Source organism: Boleophthalmus pectinirostris, unplaced genomic scaffold (assembly GCF_026225935.1).
Source record: "Boleophthalmus pectinirostris isolate CB_2022bp ecotype Guang Dong unplaced genomic scaffold, ASM2622593v1 HiC_scaffold_600, whole genome shotgun sequence".
NCBI lineage: Eukaryota > Metazoa > Chordata > Actinopteri > Gobiiformes > Gobiidae > Boleophthalmus > Boleophthalmus pectinirostris.
The window spans coordinates 1-25,000 of NW_026571448.1; the positions used below are offsets into that span (position 1 = coordinate 1).

The 25,000-nt window shown below is 37.9% G+C and overlaps 2 protein-coding genes across 5 annotated transcripts; both read right to left on the bottom strand.

The window, feature by feature from the left end:
* Positions 1-32: 32 nt before the first annotated feature.
* cmtm4 (CKLF-like MARVEL transmembrane domain containing 4) lies at positions 33-10,804 on the bottom strand. Its single transcript, XM_020938916.2, has 4 exons — positions 10,251-10,804; positions 5,444-5,620; positions 1,882-1,980; positions 33-841 (listed from the first exon to the last, which is right to left on the bottom strand). Exons 1-4 carry the CDS (start codon positions 10,434-10,436, stop codon positions 677-679), a joined length of 627 nt encoding a protein of 208 aa, XP_020794575.2. The 5' UTR covers positions 10,437-10,804; the 3' UTR covers positions 33-676.
* A 1,618-nt stretch (positions 10,805-12,422) lies between these two features.
* On the bottom strand, positions 12,423-22,386 carry dync1li2 (dynein, cytoplasmic 1, light intermediate chain 2). 4 transcript variants are annotated; one of them, XM_055164352.1, is made up of 13 exons: positions 22,090-22,386; positions 21,344-21,417; positions 21,069-21,185; positions 20,735-20,965; positions 18,269-18,432; positions 17,245-17,338; positions 17,013-17,148; positions 16,817-16,928; positions 16,671-16,730; positions 16,472-16,513; positions 16,284-16,395; positions 15,859-15,981; positions 12,423-15,185 (listed from the first exon to the last, which is right to left on the bottom strand). In XM_055164352.1, exons 1-13 carry the CDS (start codon positions 22,173-22,175, stop codon positions 15,169-15,171), a joined length of 1,368 nt encoding a protein of 455 aa, XP_055020327.1. In that variant the 5' UTR covers positions 22,176-22,386; the 3' UTR covers positions 12,423-15,168. The 4 variants fall into 4 exon arrangements, with proteins under 4 accessions (XP_055020327.1, XP_020794482.2, XP_020794483.2 ...); XM_020938823.2 differs by having other exon boundaries at positions 12,423-15,190; positions 22,090-22,384; XM_020938824.2 differs by having other exon boundaries at positions 15,859-15,984; positions 22,090-22,384.
* Positions 22,387-25,000: the final 2,614 nt, after the last annotated feature.

A 25,000-nucleotide genomic window follows, 5' to 3' on the forward strand; every position in this document is an offset into this window, starting at 1 on the left:
ATTTCTGAATATTAAATAGAAGCCATGGGTTGGCAATGATTGCTTGTCTTTTTGTGTGTAAGAAATTTCATAAATTAGCTCATCAGTAAGTTTGGTCCCTAAGAAGCAACACACATAATTTTAATTACCTGTAATTTTGGATAGTCTTCAAGATTAATCTTGTTTTATAAATCAGAGGATCTCAAAAGCTGCTCAAAGTCACATGGCAAAAGAAAGTGAAAGAAAAATTGCAGTAAAATCAAATCTTCAAAAAACATAAAAAAGTGTACTGTCCACAGTGAACCTCGGACTGGGTTAAAATACAGAGGCTTGTATCATTCGCTGGCACAGCAACTCGGTCAGAATCTTGTGTGTGTAGTGTCCTCAGTTTGGTCCAGTATTAAAGAGTGGAGCTTATCAAAGGCAAAAATCAATTCATGTACTTCTACTATGATGTCATTCACAGTAAGGTCAATCCACCAGGGGGCAGCCTTTCTTTGGCTCAACAGAAACAACACTACTGGTTTTACAGGCTAGGTCATTCATTCATCAGCCAGTATCTTCATCCGTGACACATTTACCAGTCTGCCCATCCCTGGAGCGTGATCACAGATGAAGTCTTCACATGTCAGGCAAAGTATCTCTTAGCCAGCTGCCGGAAGTTTTTGGTGACTCCGATTATTATTAAGCCATATCTTTATGCAAGTTCAGGCCTAGTCTCCATCTCTCCTCTGGATGCAGTGCGAGCTCTCATGTACTCGCTGTTCTGTGCTCCACCCTGACTGCTGTTGCCACGGCGCCACCTGCGTACAGCCAGGAAGGTGTTGACGGCGTAGACAACCGTAACCAGGAAGCCAAAGAACTGTAATACAGGAAAGCATGGGATTCAGTTTACATAATACAATTTAATAATAACACTGACCCACACAATTTGGGACGTCAACAATAGATCATCTGTTGATAATTGTGATTATTCACGTTGCAATATTTTCATAAGAACTCAAAATCTGTGGTAGAAGGTAACAAAGTAAAAGTAGTAAAATACTGTATAGTACTGTAAGTAAAAAAAAAACTTAGGTATCTGTACTTTACTTAAATATATTTTACAGTGGATACTTTTTACTTTTACTTCACTACATTTGAGAGCAGGTACCTTTACTTTCTACTCCACTACATTTTTTTTATTGGACTGAAGAGTATTTTTTTTAACACACATAATTTGAGTAAACAAAAATGTGATATGCTTACTTTTACTTGAGTATTTTTCTACTCTGGTATCTGTACTTTTACTTAAGTAAAAAAATTTAGTATCTTCTAGTCCTGCTCAAAATAATAATCACAATCATTTTATCAATCAATTATTTAAATGCAAAAATAAATCTCAATCCGATCTATGCTCCAAAAAAGGCCAGGTGTTAAGAGGGCTTTTGTCTATTTTTATATGTCACATTAACTGTGAATGAATAAATGGTAACATGGTTTGACATTGTGAATGATATAAAGTTATGGTGTCAATAATCATGAATAATTGTGAAATCATGTTGTCTATTCTCACAATAGCTAAAAAGTACAGATAATATTACTCTAAATAGCCTATATACACACCAGATTGCAGCAGTAACAAAATAATCCTGATCTTCGTAAAACTGTTTTGTAAATGAACCATAAATGAAACACTAAAGTTGCAAGTTAATATTGATAATGAGTAACATATTCATTGCTCCATGCTGAAATGTAAATGTACTACAAAAACAAGAAAAGGTTCACCACTAGCATAAATAAAAAGTACAGACAATAAACACTGAGCCAAAAATAACAGTATTCATTTCTCATTTTAAGAAAAAACTAATGATGTAATTATAAAATAAATCTCTCATGTTCAGAGACGTGTTTATAACTCACCGTGGCTGCTATCTCTGCTCCTGTGCTGTCATTGACAATGGCCAGTACCAGAGAACAGAGGAAGAAAAAGAGGGTAGTGGCAGCTGTGTTGACCAGGTCCTAAAAAGGAACAAAATATATAGTTTGGTAAAGGCCATAGGCACATACAGTTGAGCAATATAATAATAATATTATAATAATATCAATCTGAAAAACAAAATAAATAAAAAAGTTTCAAGTTGATGTGACAAAATATGCACATTTAGGTTTACTTATTTTAGTAAATACTGAATTGTAAGTTATAAGTATATTGTGTGCTGTATAATTATAATCATAATTGATAAACTGGATAATCTTCTCTAATTTTTGGATGATATGGTTTCATATTGTTGCAATCTTCTCAGTTTGGCCAAGAGTGGATCTTATCAAAATAATACTACATTCATCATTGACATCTACCATGATGTTATTCACAGTAATAGACGACAGTGTTTATTTGGCTTTTCCAACTATAATGAGCAATAAAACAATAAAGGAGGGAGTTTTAGCCTGTTGTGACCCTTGGATGATTTTGCTGTTGGTCAGGTCTGTGTGTCTTTTGTATAAAACAGTTAAGACAGAGATTTGCCTTTGAAGTTTTAAACAGAGTAACTAAAAAAGGGAGGAAGGGTCCATAATAAAGTGCCCAGCATGACCGGGGTTAGGGCCTCGTGACCACAGGCCTGATGGTAATAGACTGAGACATGACCTCTCATATGACAGTTTCACAATGGGGATTGCAGGACTTTAAAGTTTCAGTCATGCAATGATAGTCTCTCAAATTTTATCATAGTTTTAAAGTAATTTACAACAACTTAAAGACAAAATTAATTTGCCCACAAAGCAAGGTATAGCGCAAAAATAGTAAGTTTGATGTATGTAAAGCCATTATGAAAGCACAAGTTAATAGGTAGTAAAATGTAATAATTAAACTCCACTGTTATGAATCAATTATAAATTCTGAGAACTAAATTTAGTTTTCTGACTAGCAGCAGGGGAATTTTAAAGGAGGAGTGAAGTAAAGTAATCAAATGGAATTATAATGTGTAGGCAAAACATTTAACACTTTACTTCTTAACTAATGTCCACACTAATCCTAATCCAAACATATAATCCTGACTCCACCCACAGTCATTCGGATGACTAGTCCACCAACACAATGCACATCCCTGTCTGTCTGGACTAACTAGTTTAACTGGAACTCAGGCACGTTCACAATCCACTGTCCTGTTCTGTGGAGTACAAATAATCTATACAGCTTCACTCTACATTTTACTTCACATTCCACGTTTTAACCAGAGCAGTAGGCCGGAAAACCACAAATAACACACACAAAACCAGGAAAATCAGTGGGTTTCGGACTCTTTTGTTATTCCTACAATTTTCTCGCTACCTGCAAAAACAATTAAGGTCTGCTTTTAAAACCCAGTCAAAACATTTCAGAACATTTTGCTGATTACTAAGAGAAATAGGCTGGTTTGTCTAAAAATGGATGTTGATACATTGAGTATAGATGTAGCAAAAAAAAAGTATTTGTCTTTGAAATAACAATATCTGTCTAATATGCATTTACACATAAAGTATAAACCAAACTAAAATAAAAATAAAAAAAATAGTATGGGATAATCCTGTATGTCTTTGGTCGTCTTGGGTGGTAGACATGAGCGATCCAAATCAAGAATAGTTTTATTGGACAGTGCTTGCCCTGAAAGTAAATACATGGGTGAAGTGGTTTGAAGTGATGAGAGATTTATGGTAAGTGCAAAGAACTCTGTGTCATGTTTGGATCAATTATAATTCACAGAATATGCCATTTATACACTTGACACCTAAATTTTACTTCTCTAAGCCACTCCAAGCATTTCAGTCCAAAATAAACTCTCCTTTTCATTAATTTAGTGAAAAATGGGTCACTCATTCATTGTGCTGAGTGAACCTAAGTAAATTCTCAGGCATAAATTGTTATCTAATCTTATTTTCTTGTGAGTAGTGTACAGCTCATTAACACTACAAGCAATGTGGCACAACCATCTGTGCATGTAACTGTAGGTTTATGCAACTGATACCGTTTCATCTGCAAGATGTGTTAAAATATCAATAGTATACCTATTAATTGTTCCAACCTAAATATAATAAGGTTGTATCGCATTACAGCATGATCAAAACATCTTTATCCACTTGTAATAAATAAGTTATTCAGATTTCATTATAGATGAGAACTGGCGAGAAGCAGTGAAGCTGAGTTAATGGTGACTGAGCATTTAGGAAATCTCCCTGGTGAAATTCCCAAAGGCCTCAAAGGCCCGAAGTGACTGCAGCAGCTTTGAACTTGATAGACAAAAACAGTATGGGGTACAGCAGCCCACACAGCAACCTACAGGATCATTACTAGAGCCAATTTCATGGGAGGACTTCAAAGATACCAAAACCTAGAGAGTAGAAACTAATCCTGGATATTTTAGAGGAACATTACAGCAAATCGCTATAAATTTAAGCTACCTAATAGTTGAATCTGGCATCTTAAAGTTGCACTGCATGACTTTTCTGGTAAAGAGTCCAACATCTGCTGTTTTTCAATTATGTTCAACAGTAAAGCATCAAACTCATCTATCCATGGAGACAAGCAGACCATGCCAAGAAGGTTAAGTTGGAGAGCTGTTCACAGTAAGAATGTACAATGAGGTATTTTGAGCAATACATACTCTAAAATCCATTCTGGAGTATGGCTATATTGTTCAGTTGGTATTTTTCATATTGTACCATTGATTCAGCAATCCGATACCTGTGGTTGGATTTGGACATATGCCTTGACATCCATTGGTTTTTAAGTACAGTAATCTGTGTGGTCTCTGGAAATTCAGTTTAATGGTATTTTCCACTGTTTCTGCAGGCAGTATACTGTGAGTATTTCAGTAGCACATGAACGTGCACATGTAGGCAAATCAAGGCCAGTCTGTGCCAGAGATCACCCACCAGCTCATTTGCTTCCAGCTGACAATGCAGATCCTACACACAATGAAATGAAAGCCACAACTACTCTAAACTCCGAGTTCATTATGTTGTACAATGAAGCTAACAGAGCCATCAGCTTCTAGCAAAGTTTAAAAAACAGCAATCTAGATACTGAATGATGTTTCCTATAATGGCATTGTCACCAAAACCATTAAACCAAAATCAACATCAAGCCAATAATAATATCCCAAAGCTACAGCTAGTTATGTAGAAAACTAAAGTGTAGCATTACAAAAATAAAAGAACAGTCAGAAACAACAATAAGCACTCATATCATATCATGGACATAACAATGATTACTGATAAAAAAAAAAAGACTGCACAGTCCTTGACTACACTCAAGAAAACCCTACATCTATAGTCAACACCGCAACTATTAAAATGCTACACTTGTAATAACTTAATATTTTAAACTAAATAATTTGGAGCAGTATAAGACCACATAATATTAATCGAAATCTGTACAGAGTAACAAGCCTGGTATCAAAGTTTGAAAAGTTTGAAAGTTAAATATAGTGACAGTTGTACTTACTGTGAGGCTCCAGTTGATTTGGGGCACCTTGGTGTGTAAATTGAGGCAGAAGATAAAGAGAAGGACCCCCGTCACCACAAAGGCTGTGCAGCTGACGAACTCAAAGAAGTATATGCCTCCACAGGGGGAGCACCTCATTATGGTCTCTATACAGATGAAGCCAATCAGTGACAGAACCTGGGGAACAAATATGGAAGGATTAGTGAAAGAAATAAACTCAAACTGCTTCTATTTAACGCCGTAAAGATAATGACAAAAATTTATATTTCAGTATTTTTGTATTAACTCAATAATGATAATGAGAAGATACTTGGGAAATACAAAAGAAATGTTTTAAAGTGTGTATTTAAATGTTTTTCTGAGGTTTAAGTATCACTATTAAATACTACTAAGAAAGACTACAGTGTGATTTTCTTCCAATGTTATTTTTAATCAGAGCTTTTTACAGCATTTTGAAATTATGTTTGTTTATTATTAAGGATTTCCTATATTAACATGACCAGCCTCTACTGTAAAGTTAAACGGAGCAAATCTAGAGCCAGTATTGGATTATAGTTATTCTTGGTCCTGTGCATAAAGGGCAATTTGGGTCGAGTCACAGCGAAAGTTTATTATGACTGTTTCTCCAAGTGTCTAGATGATAAAGGGATACTCCTATAATAGCTTTGTAAACATATCTCATGAGCTGCATTCTTGGCTGATCTTAGGTTTATTCAACGAACATTGTACTGGTGCCCAAAATAAAGAAAAAAGTTAGTTTGTTATCATGTAATTTATTATATGCAGTATTTTTTTTATCCTGTTTGTATTGCATTTATAGTTTTTGTTTTGAAAAGGTAATACAGGAAGTTTTTCAATAATGAATCTCCTTCAGGTTACACAAACCCAAAGCATGATAATTTGAAAAAGCCTTCAAGGTCTCACTTCTTGTATGACTGTATTATTAAGCAAGGTCATGGGCTAAATAAACATGTTTTGCTGCACCTGAATTTTCATGTAATTTCAATTTGTTATGTGCTTTAGTTCTCAGTGTATTCCCTATGCTTATTTCTAGCCTCTAAAATGTTACGTGAACATGCTTTTATAGGCAAACCATTGAAAGACTTTTAGATAAAGATGCACTGTGCAACTTTTCTGATGTCATATGTTCCATGTTATGGTACATTAAACATTTCCATTTAGCATTTATTCATTTCGGGTGTTTCTATTACTCAAAAATTCAGTGATTCCTTCTGTAAATAGGGACAACTCTCCACAGATCTGAACTGTAATGTAGCATAGTGCTTTAGCCTGCTTGTCTCTTGTGTGATACATGGCCTAGGTTTAATCTATACTGTGGAACATTCTAGACAAAGCAGTAACATTTCCATGGAGACAAGCAGGTACGGACCCTCCACCAGAAAAGTTATGTAGTGCACCTATAAAATATTTAAAAGATGCTGATCCCCAAATCTTCAACCACACGATCTTACTGGAGTATCCAGTTTAGCAGCCCATATGTAAGGCTAACACAACTAAACAAGGTTACACCCAATCGTGAGGAGGGTCTCTGGGCTGATGTCATGTCTGTTGAAGAAATCATTCCCCAAAATCCCTGCAGCTGGTGTGGGTAAGTCTCATAGGAGGATCATAATACACTATACCAAAGCATCTGGTCAGTAATGATTTTCTTACAACCTTTTCTGCTATCTACCGTAGAATATGTGAATGAATCAAACAAGCATCATTCCTCTTCTCATCTACTGATATTTGCAACTGGTGTCATCAACACTCCCTGGGGGTGTGGTGCTAAGTTAGCTAACTGCAGACACTGCTATGTTTGAAGCTCTGTTACTCAAATCAGTCTTTAATCGTATCTTTGTTTTAACACAATCTGACCAGAAAGAACTGACTTAACTGGAACTAGAACAGGTGAGGTGATTTGTGCTCTTAAACAAGTCCCTCTCAAATAACATTACAGTCCCAAACTAGCGAGCAAGTTTTTTAGTTAGTCACTTTCACCTTTTTGTTTAAAGTCAAACACCTAAACAGGATGCTTGTATTGATCACAGGCTCCTGAAAATGTGTTTGCTTTTGTGTCATTTAGTATTTTTCCTTGAGATTTCAATCTTTAAACTTTTTTGCAGGTTTGGTTAATGTGTGTGTCAGCATGGTAACTCCTACATGTATCTCTAATGGTGGAATAAAACCCCCAGCATGATGTCACTGCAAAGTATCTATAGTTTTGCACTTTGTTGGCTTCTTCCTTCTTTGTCCTAAACTTGGATCTCCTCCTTGTGCACCATCTGTCTCTCCTAAGGTATTTGGGTGAGAAAAGCCTTGCTGAAAAGATTAACTCACAATATGTTCCACATTGACTGTAATGGAGCACATGTACAGGAGATAGAAACTGCCCAACACCATGGCGCCCAGGTCAGAGGAGTATTAATTAGGATTAAAGTTGTACAGTATGCACACCTCACTGTTGTGTGTTCTTGTGTTTAAGTAACTAAAAGTATCTGAATAAGGAAAAATATATTTGCTGAGGGATAACAAGTATCCACTAACACAAAGCTTCATCTGTTACCTTCATTACAGATAATTTTACCTAAAAGTAAAATAAATATTAAAAACATGCATGAATATAAAGTAAGTGGTAAATGACACAGTTATCACAATCAAATATAATTTTGAATGATCATAATCAGCAAATTTCAAAGGCTGCAATTATTTAGGCAAATATTCTGTCTCCATGGGGTCTTATTAAAACCCTGCCAACCCTGTAGTTTAGACCTCTACAAGCATGTTCTGAAAAGCATGTGATACTTGTATTAATGTGGTAGTTCCTATTTTAGCCTTTCCTTTAATAACAATGCCCCTGTACATTAAAATGTATACAGAAAACTGTCATTTAAAGACAAATCTCTGATGTAAAAGAAATTAATTATACAAATATTTTCCAGAAATCGTTCACTCCAAGTATAAAATCATGTTATGGTAATACTAAGCAGATGGGCAGTTGGATTTCCGTTGGGCTTTGTTGACTCAATCATCAATGAGACAAAGGATAAGCGGTGGCCGAAGCAGACACGCCTTTCTCAAGTTTCAGTTTCCAGGTCTTGGGGACATTTCTCTGACCCAGGGGCACACCTCTACCACAGTCATTACAGCAATAATTATAATTTACTGTATATTATTTCTTCACTCCATACTTTGGAGCCTTGGTTATCACCCTTAGTTTTTGTTTGAGTGTTTGTTTGTTTGTTTTTTTTAATTAAATGCATTACAGTTTTTAAAAGGTGGCAGTTGCATTGGAAAACGTGAAGATGAAGATGTTCTAACTTGATTCTCTAACGTGGGTGGTGAAAATCTTGTGACTATATTTTGTAAACAAACAAAACAAGGCATTTTATTTTAATGCAATAATGACTGATGCAAAGTACAAATGACAGGGCTAGGTTATACAGACGTGAAATGGCTTTCTCAGAGCAAACAAGACTAGAGTGGGGAGATACTGTATAATAAACATTTCCTTTGGCAAAGTCATAAGGAAATACAAACAGCACTAATGGGAAGTGAAGGTACAGACTGGACTCAGGGCAAGGAATGATATACGGGCAGCCAGGTGTAACAGGTGCACGAATAGGCTCATTTAGCCCATTTCTCTTTTCCTCTGGAGCAAACACTTAGAAATTCTGACTACAGTGGTGTTGCCAAATACTGCAGTAACTCCTCCAATCCATCCAGCACTATTCCTTTAATACAACTTAATAACATGTTTTTAATATGTAGTTTGCAATAGATTTAAGTTTTTTGTTTGTTTACTGAGCTTGTAGGTACATTTAAGAATTGAAATGCTACTTGTAATTCTGGATTTCAATGTAAATTTATGACTGGGGAACATTTTCATATGAGAGATAACAAGGAACTAGTGATAAAAAAAGGGCAATGCCATTTGGCCGATTAAATGTTTAGCTTTGCAGATAAAATATAACCTGTGAACACACTGATGTAGTAGTTCAACCTTTTAGTCTAACAACAGGTGTTTTTCTATGCAAACTTCCCACACATCGCCTATAGACAGGTAAACATCTGTGCAATATAGCTAAAAGCAAGTAGTTTTGCATATACTGTATTTTTATCTTTTTTTGTCCTTCTGGAGTGTCTCTTCTACTTAGTCTTCTTATTCTACCCACACTGCACTTGGACATAATTGCTAGTTTCCTCAGATGCATGGGTTTTCCGGTTGTTGATCCACTATGTAGCCTGGATCTTTTGGCAAAGTAAAACAATTGGTACAAAATTAGCTCCCTGATGAACAATAACTGAAGATCCTAAGTTCTACACACTATGTGTAACCTCAAAAATTGAGGTGAATTTTATAATCATATGAAATAAATAAAATTACCATCTAATTAAAGGTGTTTAAGATTTTGATTAATCAATAGAAAACAAACATATTACATATGTATTTTACAATGGGGTGTATGTAGCCTGTAATTCACACAAACATTACAGGTGTACACAGTGAACTGTGAACATTATGTGGCAAAGGAAATTTTGAACTTTATGAAATATTAACTTTTATGTGATGCATGCCGCTGGCCAAACAATTACTAGACTGTGTACTGCTTACAACACATGGTGGATCACAACAGGAGGCCACTACCATGACTTGCATAGTAGGTGTAATCTGAAACTCGCAGCATCCGTGCATGCTTTGTTTTGCATGATTCATTCATTGTAGTAGTGGAAACTCAAGTAAATACAATAGTAAAGCCTGTTGGAATAATTGTCTTTTCGACAATTGCACTGTTATGAAACTTACCACTTCGACCACCTTCAGGATCCCGAAGTAGGACTTGAGGTAGTCCATGTCAAACCTAAGTCCCCAGAACATGTTGCGTGAGTGTACGGGCTCCGTGGTGGGCTGGTATGGACTGCTGGCCCCAGAAATCATGGAAGTGTTGGAGGCCTCGCCGTCAAACGCGTCTCCCTCCTCTGTGGTCCTCATGATGGCTCTGGGCAGCGCCTGGACCGAGTTTTAGGACGCAAAAGCAAGCCTCGCAGATAGCGTACAGTGCAGTCTAAGTGACAGAAAGCACACGCTGTCCCATGGACGAGGACCTGAACTGAATGGTCCACTTTTCAAAGGTGCGCTTTTACATAGCGGTTGCCTGATCTCCGTGCGTCCTCCTCCGTATGAACACTGGGTCGATCTAGAACAGTCCCTCTTGTGAAGTCACTTGTTAGCGCACCACGACCATAACACCACCGGGAAATGTTCACTCACCACAGCCGAGAACCGCCGAGAGACAGGACGCGGTTTACTAAGGCAAACTTAATAGTTCGCTACAGTGAGTCAGACTGAACGTACGCGGCGCTTCGCTCGGTCTATGGATGCGGACAGGAGCACTCGATAGGAGCGAGCTTGTCTCCGCCCCTCCTGAAAGGGCACATTCTTGTGTAAGGATGTGAGCCAGTTTTAAGTATTCCCAACCAGGCTGCAAAACGAACCAGTGCAGAACCACGCCGAAAGGACGGAGCATAGACGTACAATTATCTTGCCTGGCAAAGTCCGTGCCTTTTCCCTGCAGTGTATACCCGCGATTTAGGCTAACTTTATTTTCATAGCCTACGAGTTCAATGCAAATGTGTAGGCAGTAATGCGCAATTGTATGGTTATATTTCAGTTTATTGCAATGCATTTAGTGAGATCTACACTTGTCGAGATCTGCTCTTGTCTGCTCCATACATTCTAGGGCTGCTCGTGTAATGTGGCATCACGCTGGCTATTTAATGTTAATGTGGTGGCAAGTTCAACATAAACACGAATAGTAATAAAACAAAAAGTAGGCCATTTTGGACTTGATGTAACACATAAATATATCATTTAGGTAGACCTATTATTATTACAGAATAGAAACCTATATTTTCTGCGACTTGCTGCCCTCCTTTGTTTGTCTGGGGTAATGACAGGTTGCCAGGGCTGGTGGTATGCAAAAGATTGTTTCAAATGTATGACCATTGTCTGTGTGTCATTACGGTCTATGGTCATTACATGAATGAAATTAAAGGGTTAAAACAAGGGAATTTCCTAATTGTATATTTTACTGTAGAGGTCACTAGTGTTGGAAAAGCACGTGGAGGTTTATAGACCAGATCTTGTAGAGGTGCAGTGGCTCTGCGCAGAGCTTTTTGCCCAAATTCTAAGGTGTCCAACCACACAGCAAAGGAATGTTATTTCAACCATATATCTGTTTCAAATATATTTATTATAACTTCCCATACTATTTGAGACAACATACGATCCCCTTTACATCTAGGCTTACTCATTCACTTCAAACCATAGTGCACCCATTCTTTAGTTTGCCCTTTGTGAATAGAGATAGGCAAGAAAGCTTTTTCCTTTTAGGCTACATTTGACTGGAATAACCTTACTGTCAACTAAGGTCAGTAACTTAATTTCACTTAAGTAAAGCTGCTTTGTATACAAAGCTAAACTCTCCCTGTACCTGCCATCAAGCTTTGACTACCATGACTGGGATTGTTTTCAATGTGGAAGTGCTATTGTGGTGAAGTGTGTTTCAATAATCTCATCATTTTCAGTCTGTTTTGTGGTGGGGATCTTGGAATTGTGGGCAGGAGAATGTGAAGAGCAGGGTGCCTTGTGATTGAGTGCAATTCATTTTGTTTGTGACTGTGTGTGATCTGTTGGATGTCTATTGTCATCCTTTTTTGTTACAGGACCACCTTGATAAGAGATGATGCATCACAGGGGCAATACTTATTAAAATATTAAATTACTGTGATTCTGTTCAGCTAACTGCCTTTGACAAGCCTAGAAATGAAGCTTGACCAAACCAAAAGGCATTCTCTCCCAAAAGAATATTTGACCTCTTATTTTGATCATTTTAGAACCAGCAGTCTATATCAAACATTGTGTTGTTATTAACATCCAATGCATTTACAATGCAAAAACAAAACAAAGACTCAATAGTTTGGATTCTTTGTTTTATTGAAGCCAGGGGGTCTGATTAACATGGTTTCTTTGTAGCATAAGCTAGAATCCACATGGCTGCTGCTTACAAGCGACTCAAGTGTTTTACAATCAAACATCAGGACAGAAAAAACAGCCATGTGCTTACAATGGACTTATCCTGAAAACAAACAGGCCGAAGCAGGTGCTCGTAGCCCGTTATGTGGTGTGTAGACGCCAGTCAATAGTGGTCGAAGGCAATCGAGTTAGGAAGTGAAGAGGCAGTTGCGTTCCAACAATATTGAGTACAAAAGTTAGAGCTAATCACGGTTTAGTCCAAACTGTACAAAGAGCAAGTGCAACTTTCAGTACGCAGCATGGGAGCGCATCATTCCACTCAGCTAAATGCCAAATTTAAACAGTGGTACCTCTAAAGCCAAGTAAATATGGATGGTTAAAGCAGGGATGATGTCTAATAGTTGGAACACAGTGAGTGGCCTTGCAATAAAACCTGATCAAATGAAATGGTAAACAAAATGACAGTTTTGAAAAAAGACTTTTTGTTCAGCAATTCATTAATCCTGTGCATTTTTATTATATTAGCATTTTTCAAAAAAAATTCAGAGACCATCCATCTCATGTAATTATGAGGAAGGATAAAATATCTCATGTCAAAGTGAAGGGCATGGGCAAAGTGCTAATTTGAATTTACGGTGCTACCTTTGTTTAAATTGTGCTTTACCAACTTAAGGGGCAGTTTTTTCTGGTGTACAATCTACTTAATTACATCCAAGATAGAAACCTAAAAACTGGGGATAAATATGCGTTTATTATTAAGTTGATTTGAACTTCAAATTCCAAATGTACATAAACATGTACACAGGGGTAAGTGTTTATGGCGGTGAAAGTAGCCACAATCAGGCTGAGGCCTGGAATGCCTGGACTCCGTGCAAACAGAACAAAACAGATTAATCGTATGGATGAAAAATGGAACAAATTAGCTAGATTTCTCTTTGGTTATAAGTCGTTTATGACCACAGAATGACAATGGTGAACCGATTCTGCTTCTATTTGCAAGAAAGTGGCATTTAACATCCATAAGATTAAGCGAAGTCTTGCATATTAAGTTGACTTATGACATTGTGGTGTTGTAAACCTTTTACAGCTGATATGATAAAATTATTGTAAAAAAAAATAATGACAGGAAAATAACAGATTATTTTTTAAGAATACACATATCAATAGAAGTCAAGGCAAGGTGCCAGTGTGACAAACTGAGCAGTACAGTGAAGGCAATGGTCATACTGAAAAAGGGCACGATCAAACTAAACAAAAAGCTCAAATGCCTACACTGATGTTCCTACAGCAGCTACATCATGGGAATGTTCAACTGTCATGCGGGGTACAGTATGAATAGTATGGAAAATCCTAAGCCACAAAATACTATGCCTAAATCATATTTAGCTTGAACCACAGTTAATCAATGATACATTTGTTTTGGCTGCAAAGCGAGTGGTTTTAAGTGTTCAATTGCAGATCATGTGGTTTCTTATAATACAGTATCAGCAGTTTGCTTGAAGGCATCCAATGTATTTTTCTACAGATTTCAAATTTATAGGCCATAGATATCATTTCAAAATAAAAGACAGGCTTTTTGCACATCGACAATAATGTAAAAAGAAATAAATTATTTGTTTGACAAGAAAAGGACATAAACCTTTAACCGATAACGCTACAGTGCATTTCCTTAAAGCACATCCACAATGACAAAACCAGCTAACTCTGCGAGGCACTTGGGAGTAATAGTAGGAAAGACGCTGCCCAGTTCCCTCCCCAAATATACACAGCATAAGCTGAAGAAGTCATTTTGTTGCAAACTCTGGCCTATCGAATACCTACTAGTTGCATTTATTCTAAGCTGAAACTCAAAAAAAGAATTGCATCCTTGAAATTTCAAAGTTAACCTGAATAGATTTTCAAAGTATATTTACAGAATCCTTTGAGATGGTGAGGGACTGATATGGTGCACTGTCTGGACTAGTCATTAGTGTCATGACGTCAGTGGCATTTTAAAGTGTTATACAGATGAATGTTTAAACCAATAAATGGTGAACAAAAATAAAATAAAAAGAACTTTGTATAAATACATAAGTATATCCAACATTTTTTGTACATACTACATATGTTTGCAAATATTTTAATTTCTTTTCTAAGTGAATAGTAAGATTTTAAATACCTTTCCAATCACAACTAAATTCCTTCCATAACATAAGATGAACCAGAAGCCACAGGACAGTATATGGTATTTCCACTCTTTTACTCCGAGGGGTAAAAGCTGTTTTTACCTTAGGAACCTGCAGTCCACTGCTTCAGGCCTGTTGCCAGGGAGTGTGCACATATTTCCATAAACCGACATCCCTCACAAAATGACATTTACAGTTGACAAGAGGACAGGAAGAAAGCCAAGCATGATTCCCTCATCAACACTTGTGTCTCCAATGCCTCCCTCTCTCCTCTGTTCTCCCATTATCACATTCGATCGCCCCCTAAACTCATTTTGTCCAAACCACTGTGTGCTGTCTGTTATAAGAATTGGGAATTTGGTCATTATTTATGCTCACATGTACATTTAACTTCCAGGGAATTAATGCTGTGGATGATGCAGCTGATTTGTTGCCTTCACGCTTCGCTCTCCGGCGGCGTTACGTTGTTAGCTGAAACCATGGAGTCCTGCTTTCGTGTCATCCGGTCCAACTCCGCCTGAACGTCATTCAAACCCGGCTTCTGCCCTTGGAAAAGAGGGAGACACAAACACCAAAAGTAATCTCCTGTAGCTTCTGTGTTAAAGATAAGGTCTGCAAGCAGATGGAGGGGGGTGGAGGGAGGTGAGGTCCCATGCTGACAATGGTGGGTTCACTGCCACAGATTAAAGACATGCCTGAGTGATCATGGAATACTTTATTATATTTTAGCTTTGGTTCCAGGTTCTGATTTTCCTCATAAAATAAGATGCAGATGTACATCTTCAGTATTAAATCCTCAGTTAATGCATTGTCTTGATGGTTAATAATTGAATGAAGCATGAGGATAACACATGCACGATAGCAAATGTGAATTAGTCAAGCACGAGCAATGATGACAATCAGATGCAAACAGACCCAGTCTAAATCAAAACCAAGGAATAAATAAAATATAAATGATTTTTCATTGGTCTTGAAATCTTTTTTGGGACTGTATAGGAGTTATGCAGAGTAAGTCCCTATAGGTGCATGATGAAGGGCAGAGTATACAGGCCTGACTTCTCAAGATTTCAGAGGTTCAGTTAAAAGCACTTTCTCCTTTGAATGTTTATTTAGACTGAAAAACTCAAGACAATCACCTAAACAAATGAGACATGCTACTGTTATAGAAGCTGTGGTTCTCTCTACTTAAAAATAAATAAGACTTTAAACTATACCTGTTTTCTTGGCAGAGCCTTGTACTCCAGCTCCAACAGGAGTCCCTGGGCTCCCGGGAGCCCCAGTCTTTTTACTCAGCAGACTGTTGAAGAAGTTAGCCAGCACTCCCTCATTGGCAGCACCTGCTACAGGAAATACAATAAATAGTTTTAGAGTTTAGAGTTCCTCAGATGTTGAAAATTTTGAGTTTGAAAAGCAGAAAGGATCAAAACATTAGGGATAACTGCATCAACAGATTATATACTTCTCAACAATAAACATTTGCTGATGTTTTTCTCATGTATCATCTCTTATGTATAAGTCCACGTTTGTGTGCTACACTGCCCCCCTCAGGCCCTGTTCTGTAGCACACTAAATGGCAAACAGAAGTACAGCTAAAGTCAAGGACAGGTTAAATATTTATGCATATTTTATAGAAATATACCTTTCATGTTTGGATCAGGCTTCTTGACAGCAGACATGGACGCAGCAGTGACACCAGTCTGGCCTCGTCCCGCGGGTCTGGGTGAACCTGAGTTTGTCCGACCTGGAGACTCCTACAACAGGAAAGCACTGCATTTACTCTGCATACTTACACTACAATGAAGATGATGCCACTGTGCAACAACTCACTGTTCCTCTTGTTGGTGTGGCAGGCTGCTTCGCTAGCAATGACTGTGGAAGAAAATAACAAACCATTATACCTGGAACTACTAAATTCTAAAAAGAAAATCTTAAAACAAGTATTTGTGAAGTCTAACTTATATACTTTGTTTTATAACAGTAAAACTGTGCTGCACATTTTAAAACATTGTCAAACCGTGGTACACACCTGTTGCTTCATTAGGAAAACCTGCTCATCCTCTGCACAGATCTCCTTGTCATGCACAAGCTGGAAATGACAATTGAGACAAAATTGTTAACAAAACTATGACCTCTTTCAGAACAATTTCATTATATAAATAATTATTCCCATACCTTGCGCACTGGTGGCTTTGTAATAAAATCTTCAAAAGGATCTTCTGGTCTAACTGTTGACAAGTTTTCATGCAAAATTCCAATTTTCTTCTCATTGTCCCATCCAGAAGGACTGAAAAAATAGGATAAATTTAAAGAGGGTGACAACACTCCCTGTTTTCCTTTGCACAATGTTGTTTTGAAATCAGTTACTTACATGAACACTGCATCTTTCTCCACCACTAAGGCAGGTGTGGTGAACTGGAAGTCATACAATTTATGAACAATATATTTGTAAAGCAAATCCAGATTCTTTTCTTCTTTGACTGAAGTGTAGATCAACCCAGCTCCATCTTATAATTTGAGTTAAAGACATATTGTGTTGCAAGTAATGCATTTTAAGCCTTATATAAATCACTGAAACAGTTAATTTGAAATGGAAAGGATACATTGTAGACAAAACTGTCGGATGTGTGACTGGATGAAATCAAAGTGCTCATCTCTGTAGTCATGCTCCTTTTCCAATACACTGACTGCATCACACTGAAAAGACATGCATTACTTAGTTACCAAGTGTTTTTCCTTGACAACGGGTCTATGGAAAGAATATGCAGAGAGTTTATTTTTCCATAGTGGCCTGGAGCAGTTTATAAATTATTAGATGAGTAACTTCTGTGTTCTAGCATGAACTCCTGTAGTGAATAAGCACCACAGTGCACCATAGTTGGTGTAACAAGCAGTCAGCAGAATACATGCTCCGTAATCAAGAGTAAAAAGGAGTTACATGTCTTTTTAAAGTAATTCTCATCAATTCTAGAGACAAGAGACATCAAACCTTTTCTTCATATCTTGTATCATGTAATTTGACAAATCCTCAACAAAGACCCTGAGATGGTGAAGTATGGAGCAGATGATCTGGTCACAGAGGCATGTGAACCTGACCTGATGTTACACTATCTCAGGGCAGTGACAGGCAGGAATAATGCAGCTCTGTTCCAGTTCTGGTCCAGAATACACAACAATGACTCCATACAAATATAATAAGAGGCATTTAAAGCATGACTTTCATTAAGTAATGACCACTTCGAAATGTTACATTACAAAAATGTAAAATAAACATATATTGTAGACTGTAGTGGTCAAGTTCAAAAGTCTCTGGTGAAATGAATATACTCAGTTTTCTTAGGAAAATGTTTAAAATTACATTCAAACAAAGCCATTTGGTTAGTTTAAAACAACAGCTTAGACAATGTCAACAAGAGGCATTCTATTGTGCTAAAATAAAACATTATTTATTATATTATTGTTTTGTTCAGTTTTTTCTTTTCACTAACACTGAAGTATAGGTTGGAAGAACAGATGGAAAAGCCAGTTGCATGTGGCTGCTTTAAAACTAAAGGTGTGTTCCAGGTGGGAACAGGTGTTTGTCTTTTGTTGAAGGCCTCCGCCTACCGGCTCATGGGAATCTCTCACCTTTGTGCAAACTATTAGCACTGGAATGCCCAGGTTGTGTGTGAGTACGTTGTCCCCAAGCGGCAGCACCACAGCTTCATCCTCCGGCCCAGCAGGAGCCCTTCTCTGTGGGGAGGACGGGCTGGCCTCCTCTGGCTCTGTGTACTCTTGAAATAATTTTACCACTACAAGAAACACAGACAGACAAAGAGTTACATTATTTGTAATATAAACTGTTGTTACTGCTGGCATTACACCTTGAAGTACTTCTGCTGAGGAGAAATGTTTAAAAGATGTATTTGATCATAAATTTGCTTTATGAACCTAGAGCCTCCCCGTGGTGCTCCAGCTGTGCAGAGCTGTAGAGCTCAGGGTTCAGAGGCAGGGCCTTTGGCATACTTCCTCAGCAGCAGCTCGGGGAATGCAGACAGGGACAGCCCACAACTCCACCACATTCACACATGGGATTAACATGTGAGCAGGGCAGGTATTTCATGTAAACTTAAGCCCTTGTAAGTATTTGTGGAAGTCCACCAGAATGAACTGTGACAGATTTATGAACATGGAAGACAGAATCATTTAGTTTAATAATAATTACAGATGATATTTTTTGCATTTAAATACTGAAATCTGATCATGTACATTCATTAGTAATTTTCTACTGAAAGCAATTTTGCAGTTTGTTTAACTAGACAACCTGATCAAGTATATATTGCAAGAAAAGTGAAAGAGACTTTGGCCTTTTATCTATTTTACAAACAAAGGTGAGGTCATCCAATAAACCTCTTCGAATGCTTGATAAAAGTTCAGTTTCAGTCTGTAAATCTAACTAATCTAAATAAGGTTCAGAATGCTACAATAAGCAGTAATACATGTTCAAAACAAAACAAACCAAGTGGGGTTCTGAAAATATCCACCAACCACAGGATTTTCTGTGTTTTGAACCTTGGCCCAACAAAAAGCAGATCCTGTAATTTGACTAAAAACAACTCCAGCAGCAGCAGCAGCTTGAGTTTCAGCACAGCAGGCATTTGGGTGTCCAGTCTACTGCCTGAACTCAAAGAGGCTCAGTTTACTTCCCGTCTCTGACGCTGTCGTCTGAGGAACCATGATGCAAGAGGCCTGCAAGAATCACTGGACCCAAGCCACCCACAGTCAGTCTGTCAGCTGCACTCATATCTACAAATATATCACCCCACTTCACAGTAGTCTCACAAATCTAACACAACAAATCAGATTCAACAGCTTTTCGTCTAATGTAATAAAACATTGACAGCAGGCCAACATAGCCAAGAGCTGAAGTAAAGTTGAGGGAATGCCACACTTTTAAAAGCCATTTATATTGCCACTATTATATAAGTTGCATAAATTATAGGACAACCTGCATTACATTTACAACAATCTAGCAACAAATTATGCAATAACTAATCAGTCAGTGATGATTTGAGAGAAGAGATGGACATGTGCTTTTTCCATGGCCAATGCATAACAGCACAGCCAATGGTAGATAAGCTCTGCCAGTGTTTTGAGGCGGATATGTAGGGTTAGGTCCACAGCCTGATGTCACTACAAATCTAAAAGAGAGCAGTAGGGTCACATTTGTACTGTGCCCTCATTGCACTTAGGTGTTCAAATAAAACCTCATGAATTTCTTTTTGTCAGGTGGTCATCCCAAACAAATAGCTCAGACACTACACAGTGCAAATATCAGCTAACTGAAAAAAGGTTCATCAAGTACATAATGTACAAATGTGTAATATATATACACAGAAATACATATGAGTATGCATTTGTATACAGTGCATTTTGTTTTCACTTTAACTGATGTGTTGCTCTACTGCAGCTGCATCCAGCGGCAGTCTCTGTTTATTCACACAGCATCATCTGAAACAAGGAACTACAACTATCAACTTCCAATTATCTACACATTTGCCAGCTTAGGTCTCTGTTTTACCACTTGACACTTAACACAGCATGTAAGGACATGTTCTGCAGAGTAAGTCTCACATTAATGCACATACTGTAAGCGTCTTCAAATACCCCACAGACATGACATTTAAAAGTACTAAATACTACAGAAACTGTTCATATGAAGCAAGGAGATTTCTAAAAATTAACAAGATCAACAATTGAGAACATTCATTGATCTGAAGTGGCCTGCAGGCAGAGCACACAGCTGAGGATCATGGGCCTGGCTGGTGATGACCTAGAAACAGCCATGATAAAGTCTAACATTATAAAGAGCTTGCCTTTCATACTACAGTTTCCCAGTTGCTTGTCTGCAAAGCACTCTCCATGGCATTATGTAAGAGTTTCATTACTTCCACCCTCTAACACTTGAGGCATATTTTACACTATACACTCTTTAGAGCAAACAGTATATGCATGTTATGTGGCCTGATTCACTTTTTAGAAACATTTTATCCTCATGTAATGCACATAAATAAACAACAACCTTAAAGTCAGACAATATTAAACCATACTTACTTTTCTGTTCCATTTCTCTGGTATCTTCTGGTGGAATCTTGAGCTTGTCTATGTGGTCACGAAGCACGCTTGCCCACTTCTTCAGGGAATCCATAATGGTCCATGGCCGTGACATATCCACAACAAACAAAGCTAAACAGTCAGGTAAGGTCTGTGCCGAAACTGCAAATTTAAGCAGACCCTTGTGGTAAAGGTCTCCATCCAAGATCCAAACATTGCACCGTGTGAGATCTGAAATAACAATAAATAAAACATTTCAGTGGATTTTTTTGTGTGTGTTTATTTTGGGGTTGCAGACTCATTACACCATGTATTGCTCATTAAGTACACTTACCATCTCTGTCTTCATCGTGAACACTTAAGTATAGATACTCCAGCCCCCTCCCCTTTTTGTTGTGCTCTGCTCCTTGAAGCTTGGCCATAAGTGTTGTTTTTCCTGTTCCATCCTCACCTGCAGAAATGTCACACATTTTTGCATGTAATATTTTTACATATGCATATAATTGTAACCCAAGAATTTATTAGGAGATCATAAAATACAGTCAGTGTAGCACATTCCACAACAACATACTGATATTAAAATAAACAATATCAAGATGCAGTACTTACCAAATATCAGAATATTTTTCCCTGATGGTAACTTTGAACTTGATCTCGTAGAAACTTCACTTAGAATAGAGGACCTGCAGAAAGCATAAGATTTTATTAAGCAAAATTTTAAAATTTTCTCTTCCAGTTTTACACCGGTAGATCATTACGTATTGAAGGTTATTGTTTTATCAAAATTTAAACCCTTGTAGCAATAGGGCATGGAGAACATTTCAAAAACAGGAAATGGTCAAGCATTTTGCAGAAAGCCACTGTGTGCTTTCTAGTGTCTAAAGTACAGCTTTTTACATTATGATCAAAGCGAGCCGCCAAGTATTTCTAACTGATGAACACACACTGGACAAGATACATATTTTACACTGGGATCATCAGCTGTGTTGACTTGGATACTAAAGTTACAGTTAGCTTGTTTCTCTGTCTGACGGAAAACGCTAGCCATGAACCAAGCAGGAGCTGTCAAATCACCCTCTATCACAGACAACAAGTAACTCGCGTTGTCTTAACTTAAGACAATTTCTCGTTACAAGTTCTCAAAGCAGAACTAGAGCCAACTTAGTCAGCAGCGCAGTTCACATAAAAAACACGAAGTAGGTGCAGTCATTGATAGCTAACATTGGTGCTAGCAAGATGCTTAGCCGGGTGGTTGTTTGGGAGCAGCCAGCAGTGACAAAGCAAAACTTTCATATTTGTTGCGTTATTACAAGAGGAATTGGGAGTTAGACAGGTAAAAGTATAGGGAGACTTGCCAGAGGTTTTGACCCTCTTCGTCTTCATTGTTGTTGTCGCCTGCCCCAGCGACAACCGGGAGCTGTTTCTCCAGAACGGGAGCCATCTTCTCTCTGCGACCACAAAGGCAAGGCCCTGCCCGGGTTCCGCTAGCGCCGCCTTCACGCGAGAAGCCAACAGTGCGTTTGATTCACTCACTGCGAGGCGCCGAGCAGCGCACGGGCCGCGTCTCATACAGGCTCATGCACCACACAGGAAAATGAAACGGGTTTTGCTTTAACAGCACGTCACATGTGGTGATACGGAACTATACTTCTGCCGATAACTTCCAACACACCAAATAACCAGCACACACTCAGACTGACTGGCCAATGGACTGGCCTCTTTGGCAAAACCCCAAAGAATGACGTAATGTTTTATGTTTCATGTCCTGCTTGCACAATTATCCGATATTGTCTTGACAGGTTGGTAGGTCTATCTGACTGATATTTTAGTAGGGCTCATTGAGCTGTGTAAATGAAAAGGATGAAAGCTATAAGCCTAAGTTTTATGTCTCCTCACAGTAACAGCTCTTACGGCTAGGCTATATGAAAGAAAAATATATCAACTTTATTCAAAGTGGAATCTCATCCCCAGGTCCTCCAGAAAAGAAAATGCCTGTGAAGTGCATTAAGGGCTGGTGTTCAAGATTTTGACTTCAGCAGTCATCCTTATATGCAGTGCAGACCACAGACCAGGTCTAAATTTAATATTCCTTCTCAGATAGAAAAGGAAAGGCTACTTTGATGTTTTCACGGTGGTTGGTGTACAACTACTCACTTCTCTGCATCAAGCACTCGCCTTTGTTTGAATACTGAATATTTTTAAGATAAAATATATATGTGTTTTCCTGTTAGTTTAAACAAAATCATTGCCCATTACAGATAATTGTGATGATGAAAATAATAGGCTATTTTTACCTAAGAAATGTCAATGTAAAGTTGTAGCTGTACACATTGTCCAGTAGATGGAGCAGTTACCTCATACTTCGATAGGCATTGCCTGCTGCAATAAATCACTATTACATGATCATTCAATTCAGCTGATATCCTTATGTCAGTGCATGCGTGCATGCATAGGGTCTTTAAGAAATTCTTTCTATTGTATTTACTTGTTGATAGTAGCCTGTTTAATAATAGCCTACTTGATTAAATTAAAACACACATTTAGCCTACAACATGAATGACTGAAATGAAAATGATTTATTCTGGTTTCAGCCTACCACATAAAATAAATCGATCAAAGTCGTTTATGTTTTAGTGATAATTTGGTGGTTAGTCTTATTGATATATTTAGCGAACAAACAGACCTAATGTAGTGAAATTTAAAACTGGAAAAGCGTGTGATAATCTCATTTGAGAAGAACAAGCTCCGGTCAGAGAGGGAGTGGGTGTGTGCATTGGAGGAGGGGTTTCTCTTTGGGAGGGTACAGATTGCGGAGGGAGGCGTAATGGGGTAGGCTGGACTGTGATAGCGACAGATGTCTGGAGAATTGCGAGGGGCACTCCTCAGTTGAGTCCCACAGTGCACTTGGGAAAGCAGGGGCGGAATCTGCAGCTGTCACTCCAAAGGTTTACCTTCGTTTTCACATCCAGCAGCCAGGACCAGGAGCTCAGCTAAAAATCCCTATAAGGTAAATGCGCAAAGACTTTTTGTTGCCTTTATGTTGAAATTAGGCAATAATTTAAAGAAGAAAAAGTGAATAATTGTGTAAATTAGCCTATGCTTTGTCCTTGGTTTAATTAAAACCTGTAGGCTATTCTTTCTTCTTTGAGTATGCTATTTCGACTGGTTTGATTTTGTGCGTCTTTTATGGGCTACCTACAGCAGCGCTGTTTTACGCACAGTTCTGAATTGATCTGTCTAATTTGGAGTAGGATAGAACTAAGTGGTTTGTGATGGTCGAAAACAGAAATGTGTGTTTGGATGATAAATCAAATTAGTTTTGCGCAAATATGCGACATCTTCTAATCATGAACAAAAAAGGGCTGAACAGCTGAGAGGTAGCTGTGGGAGGGTAAGAATGGGGGATGGAGAGGAGACAACTCCAGTTTTTTATCTAGAGGGTTGTAGGCAGTACGTAGCCTGTCTAAGTCCCTTTGTTTCATTTTAGTCTATGTTGGAGCACAGCTGAACATCGCGATTTTGTCAGCTAAGCCCAGACCCTCACTTTAGTCAGAAATACGCTCTGCTTTAAGGTCTATTCCTTTGTTACTAGCATTGCCTCCTTCTGTGCGCGCAGAGCTCTCTTGTGCCGGAGAAACCTGTTAACTCGGAAGGAAATTTAATCACTGTTCAAATTTGCTGCATTGGGCCGCAACGTATCTTTGTGTAGGCCTACAGTAGGATCCTTACCAAAGGGACTCAAAAGAGTACTTTCAGCGTGCGTTATGCGTAAGAAAGCACCAAGAAACCCTAATCAATTACACGGATCAACTGGTCTGTTAAAGTAGGGTCATCGTTACTATACTTTAACAGACCAGTTGATCAGTCCAGTTAATTGTCCATACACTAGCTTAATTCGTATTTACAGAGAAACGGTGAAGCCAAAAAGTCTACTGTATTGGTGCTGGGCATAAGCCTTTATACACTATGCGTATGACGCGTCACATCTTAATTGCCCCATTGCAGCACTATGGACAGTTCCCGGATTGTCTTTTACCTGTGCCAAAGTATTACCAACTGAATTGCTGCTATAATGTTAATATATCATTTAGTGGACAAAAAAATATAATTGAATAAAATGTATAAAATATAATTATCAGTTCCTTGATATTGTACGCATAGTTAAAAAAAAAAAAACATGTAAAAAAAAAAGTAAACTTAAAGGTATAAGTTTACTTTCTATGCATACAAGACAAAGTTGCACCACCAGTTCTCTTTTAGTTCCTG